The 5,558-nt window shown below is 49.7% G+C and overlaps 1 protein-coding gene across 1 annotated transcript; it reads left to right on the forward strand.

The window, feature by feature from the left end:
• Positions 1-235: 235 nt before the first annotated feature.
• ak6 (adenylate kinase 6) lies at positions 236-5,351 on the forward strand. Its single transcript, XM_072432731.1, has 6 exons — positions 236-254; positions 327-376; positions 1,037-1,129; positions 1,488-1,546; positions 1,791-1,936; positions 3,810-5,351. The coding sequence occupies exons 2-6, from the start codon at positions 340-342 to the stop codon at positions 3,997-3,999; spliced, it is 525 nt and encodes a 174-aa protein (XP_072288832.1). The 5' UTR covers positions 236-254; positions 327-339; the 3' UTR covers positions 4,000-5,351.
• The last annotated feature ends 207 nt before the right edge of the window (positions 5,352-5,558 follow it).

The following is a 5,558-nucleotide window of genomic DNA, read 5'->3' on the forward strand; positions in this document are numbered from 1 at the left end:
CAGGGGGCAGTGGAACCATGTGCGTCACCGGTTGTTTAGGTTAGCAGTTAGCAGTTAGCAGTTAGCACACGCGCTCCGGGGCAAAGTGACCACGTCTCTGCGCTGACCGGTGCGTGTCTGGAGGTTTGTTCCTATTCAGAGTTTGTGCTTCCACCGGGTCTGACACGTGTGCAAATGTGTCTCTTGTCTTTTAGTTCCACTGTCCAGCCACACGGGTGTTAGCAGGAGGGCTAGCGCCAGAGCTAGCGCCAGAGCTAGCGCCAGAGCTAGCGCCAGAGCTAGCGCCAGAGCTAGCGCCAGAGCTAGCGCCAGAGCTAACACCAGACACAGCAGGAGCAGATGATCATGAGGAAGAAACCCAACATCCTCCTCACGGGTAACTTCACTTTAACGTCTCTTTCAAACTGTACATACATCTCCAACTACATATTATTGTTATGTATGTATGTTTGTGTGTGTATGTATGTTTGTGTGTGTATGTGTGTGTGTATGTATTAGCACAGATCAATAATATAGAACACGTGCCAGTTTAAGTGATCGTTATGCACTGTCGTGTGAATGTAACTTCTTCATTGTTTTCGAGTGCATTTGAAGCACGTGTTGTGACCTTCATCCTCTTTATCTAGTTCCATATTGTCCAGATCACATTTTAGACAAACATTAGACATGAGGCTACTTTGGGGGGTTCTTTTGATGTTGGGGGTCGCTAATGCCAACAGTTATTAAGATAAGATGAGATGTGCCTTTATTGTCCACACATGGGGACATTGTGGTGTTACAGCACAGTAGATCCAGGGGGAAAGGACAGATAATTTATAGGAAGTTTAAAAACACTCTTAATAGAAGAACTCTTATGGGGGTTGAACCACTGGTCTACTGTGTGTGGCATTTAGAGGAGATGAGCCTTTATTTGTCTCACAATGGGGGAAATTAGAGCAAGTAGAACCTTTTGTGACTCAGAGCAGACTTTGTGGGTGGATCTGGCTCAGAACATGTGCACTGACACTGTCTCCATGTCCTGTGTCCTCGTGTGCAGGGACCCCAGGAGTGGGAAAGACCACCCTGGGGAAGGAGCTGGCTCAGCGCACTGGCCTCACCTACGTCAACATTGGCGAGCTGGCACAGGAAGGTACAACAGTTCTAAAGAAGAACAATTAATAGTTCTATATTTTTTGTATTATTTCAGCAACAATATTCAGACAATATTTAACCATCACATATGATAAATGTCTTGGTGATGTAGTGGCGCATGAGCAGATCATAAATGTCCTGTGGAGAAGACACTGCTCGTCTCTGTGGACTCTTTCTGAGACATCTCCAAAACATCTCCCACTTCTAGAATGACTTGGTTTAATTTTAATACTAGATCCTCAAAAATGAAAAGAATCCGATATGAAAGAAAAGATCTTTTGCTACATGTAGTATTAGTGACAGAATATGGTGTTAGCACGTTAGCACGTTAGCTCACACTGTGCTGGTTTGTTCAGGGCAGCTGTACGATGGCTTCGATGAGGAGTACAACTGCCCCGTCCTGGATGAAGACAAGGTGAGTCACAGCAGGGGCTCCACACTGCCTTAAACGGGGTCTCAGAGCGGCTCGTCCCTCATTCTGGAGCGGCCCGCCTCTGGAGCGGCCCCCGCCTCTGGAGCGGCCCGCCTCTGGAGCGGCCCCCGCCTCTGGAGCGGCCCCCGCCTCTGGAGCGGCCCCCGCCTCTGGAGCGGCCCCCGCCTCTGGAGCGGCCGGCCCCCGCCTCTGGAGCGTTTCATGAGGTGGGACTGTTTTTGTGCAGGTGGTGGACGAGCTGGAGGACAAGATGGCGGAGGGCGGAGTGATCGTGGACTATCATGGCTGTGACCTGTTTCCTGAGCGCTGGTTTCACATCGTGTTTGTCCTGCGCACAGACAATACAAAGCTGTACACTCGCCTAGAGAGCAGGTAACTGGACACTCGCCTTGAGAGAGCAGGTAACTGGACACTCGCCTTGAGAGAGCAGGTAACTGGACACTCGCCTTGAGAGAGCAGGTAACTGGACACTCGCCTTGAGAGAGCAGGTAACTGGACACTCGCCTTGAGAGAGCAGGTAACTGGACACTCGCCTTGAGAGAGCAGGTAACTGGACACTCGCCTTGAGAGAGCAGGTAACTGGACACTCGCCTTGAGAGAGCAGGTAACTGGACACTCGCCTTGAGAGAGCAGGTAACTGGACACTCGCCTTGAGAGAGCAGGTAACTGGACACTCGCCTTGAGAGCAGGTAACTGGACACTCGCCTTGAGAGCAGGTAACTGGACACTCGCCTTGAGAGAGCAGGTAACTGGACACTCGCCTAGAGAGCAGGTAACTGGACACTCGCCTTGAGAGAGCAGGTAACTGGACACTCGCCTTGAGAGAGCAGGTAACTGGACACTCGCCTTGAGAGAGCAGGTAACTGGACACTCGCCTTGAGAGAGCAGGTAACTGGACACTCGCCTTGAGAGAGCAGGTAACTGGACACTCGCCTTGAGAGCAGGTAACTGGACACTCGCCTTGAGAGAGCAGGTAACTGGACACTCGCCTTGAGAGAGCAGGTAACTGGACACCCGCCTAGAGAGAGCAGGTAACTGGACACTCGCCTAGAGAGAGCAGGTAACTGGACACTCGCCTTGAGAGAGCAGGTAACTGGACACTCGCCTTGAGAGAGCAGGTAACTGGACACTCGCCTTGAGAGAGCAGGTAACTGGACACTCGCCTTGAGAGAGCAGGTAACTGGACACTCGCCTAGAGAGCAGGTAACTGGACACTCGCCTAGAGAGCAGGTAACTGGACACGCCTTGAGAGCAGGTAACTGGACACTCGCCTAGAGAGCAGGTAACTGGACACTCGCCTTGAGAGCAGGTAACTGGACACTCGCCTTGAGAGCAGGTAACTGGACACTCGCCTTGAGAGAGCAGGTAACTGGACACTCGCCTTGAGAGAGCAGGTAACTGGACACTCGCCTTGAGAGAGCAGGTAACTGGACACTCGCCTTGAGAGAGCAGGTAACTGGACACTCGCCTTGAGAGAGCAGGTAACTGGACACTCGCCTTGAGAGAGCAGGTAACTGGACACTCGCCTAGAGAGAGCAGGTAACTGGACACTCGCCTAGAGAGAGCAGGTAACTGGACACTCGCCTTGAGAGAGCAGGTAACTGGACACTCGCCCATGATACATTCCAGTAAACGGGACATTTGCATCATTTTGGCCATAGAAACATGTTTTTGGACTCATGGCTCTTGAAGTGTTGAATGTTTCACATCCATAAAGTGCGTGCGTCCTCTTTCCCTCTTGTCCTCCTGTCCTCTTGCCCTTTCGTCCTCTTGCCATCCTGCCCTTCCGTCCACCTGTCCTTCCGTCCACCTGTCCTCTTGCCCTTCTGTCCTCTTGCCCTCCTGTCCTTCCGTCCACCTGTCCTCTTGCCCTCCTGTCCTCCGGTCCTCTTGCCCTCTTGTCCACCTGTCCTCTTGCCCTCCTGTCCTCCGGTCCTCTTGCCCTCCCGTCCACCTGTCCTCTTGCCCTCCTGTCCTCCGGTCCTCTTGCCCTCCCGTCCACTGGTCCTCTTGCCCTCCTGTCCTCTTGCGCTCCCGTCCACTGGTCCTCTTGCCCTCCTGTCCTCCTGTCCTCTTGACCTCCCGTCCACCTGTCCTCCTTGCCTTTCCCTCCTCTTGTACTTCTGTCCTCTTGCCCTTCTGTCCTCTTGCCCTCCCGTCCTCTTGCCCTCCCGTCCACCTGTCCTCTTGCCCTTCCGTCCTCCTGTCCTCACAGTGCATTGACTCGTCCCTCTTGTGTCCTCAGGGGCTACACGGGGAAGAAGCTGCAGGACAATGTGCAGTGTGAGATCTTCCAGACCATCCTGGAGGAGGCTCTGGAGGCCTACCAGGAGGAGCTGGTTCACCAGTTGCCCAGCAACACTCCTGAAGACCTGGAGCAGAACATGGAGCAGATCGTGCAGTGGAGCGAGCAGTGGATGAAGGACCACAACTAGACCTGCTACAGACACGCTCAGACTTTGATTTGCTTCATCACAGATGAGTTGAGCGTTACAAGCCTAAAGGTCGATCAAAGACGTCGTACGTTCTAGATTTGAACATGGTGCGATGTCGCTGGACAAACTGTGATTCACTTTAGAATATCTCTGAATATGACCCGGTGTTTGAGTGACATCAGAGCTGCTGCAGCACATTGAACTCTGGATTCCACTGCTTCTGGAGAATGATCAGGAGATATTGACACACGTCGCATTCTTGAAGTAAACTCATGTTTAAGTTTGACTAGAATTCTCCCGAATGTTGAGCCTCATTATCTTTAACCCACTGAACCAACCACAAATTGTACATTTTCTGAAGCTCAAAAGCAATTTTGAGGCTAGAAACTAGTATTTATTCACACCCTTTGTAATAGAAAAGCAAACTGATATGTCTACCCTAGAATAATGTTTTGAATCTGTAAAATCATCATGAGTTACATCTGATGTGTCATTTTGATCATAGATTATTCATGTTCCTTCATTGGCCTCTACGCGGTCAAGTGGAACCTTTTGATGAAACTGGGGCAAAAGTAAATGAAATCAATGAAACAGCTGTTGCTCCTTTTAGAGCCGCAGACGCCATTTTATCCAGATTGTCCTGATTTGGTCATCTCAGGTTGAAAAGCGTTGCAGCTGCTTCAGTCTGGGAGTGTGGAGCTCCTACAGCTGGACACAGCTGGACACAGGACATGACTAGAGTCCAGTAGCATTTAAACACTTCCACAAATGCCAATCAAAATGACCAGGACATGCTGGAAACCTTCTGTTTTCATCTGTTCACATGAGATGCACAAACTATGGCCTCAGCGAGGCTCATGTGAGGGTTCTGCCTCAAAACCAAATGTAGAATGCAACAAAAGCTGAAGCTCTCGCTGCGACGCTGCTGCAGCCGCACGAGCACAACATGAAGCCAATGACCAGGGTTTGTCCATCTTCAGGTGCACGTCTCCTGCAGCAGCACAAGTGAACCTCCTGATTTCAACTTCAATAATACCCATGAGGTTATTGCAACGTGATTTCAGGCACGGTGTAAGGACTCACCGTATTTTCCAGACTATAAGTCGCACCAGCTAAAAAATGCATAATAGAGAAGAAAACATACAAAAGTTGCACTGGAGTATGAAATGTGGAGGCAAGTGTGAAAATAGCTCTCATATCGCTCCTAAGTATAAGTATACAAGTATAAATATAAGTGGCACCAAAACTATGAAAAAGATGTGACTAAGTCTGGCACATACGGTGCTGTAATTGTCTTTATTATGGAATGAAAATAACCTGTGCTTGTTCATTAAAACTTGGACTGAGCTATATTAGCTGATTATAAATACATTTTCCAGCAATTTGACTGCCACTGTTTCTTACTGATGCATCACACCTGAACAACCACCACAGGGTTATTACAGTGCCCCCTACAGGTCACTCAACTCAAGAACTAAAATGCAGTTAAGACAAATATATTTGTCAAAAAAACTCTTGTTTAGGTTTATAATTTCCCTTCCTGTTTGTAATTGATGACA

This window comes from Eucyclogobius newberryi, unplaced genomic scaffold (assembly GCF_026437365.1).
Source record: "Eucyclogobius newberryi isolate DKJ021-1_F unplaced genomic scaffold, fEucNew1.0.hap1 SCAF_6, whole genome shotgun sequence".
Taxonomy (NCBI): Eukaryota; Metazoa; Chordata; class Actinopteri; order Gobiiformes; family Gobiidae; genus Eucyclogobius; species Eucyclogobius newberryi.

Coding starts and splice junctions, on each gene's coding strand:
- ak6 (XM_072432731.1), top strand. CDS start 340: ATGATCATGAGGAAGAAACCCAACATCCTCCTCACGG. Junction 1,130..1,487: donor TGGCGAGCTGGCACAGGAAG/GTACAACAGTTC, acceptor TGGTTTGTTCAG/GGCAGCTGTACGATGGCTTC. Junction 1,547..1,790: donor CCGTCCTGGATGAAGACAAG/GTGAGTCACAGC, acceptor GTTTTTGTGCAG/GTGGTGGACGAGCTGGAGGA.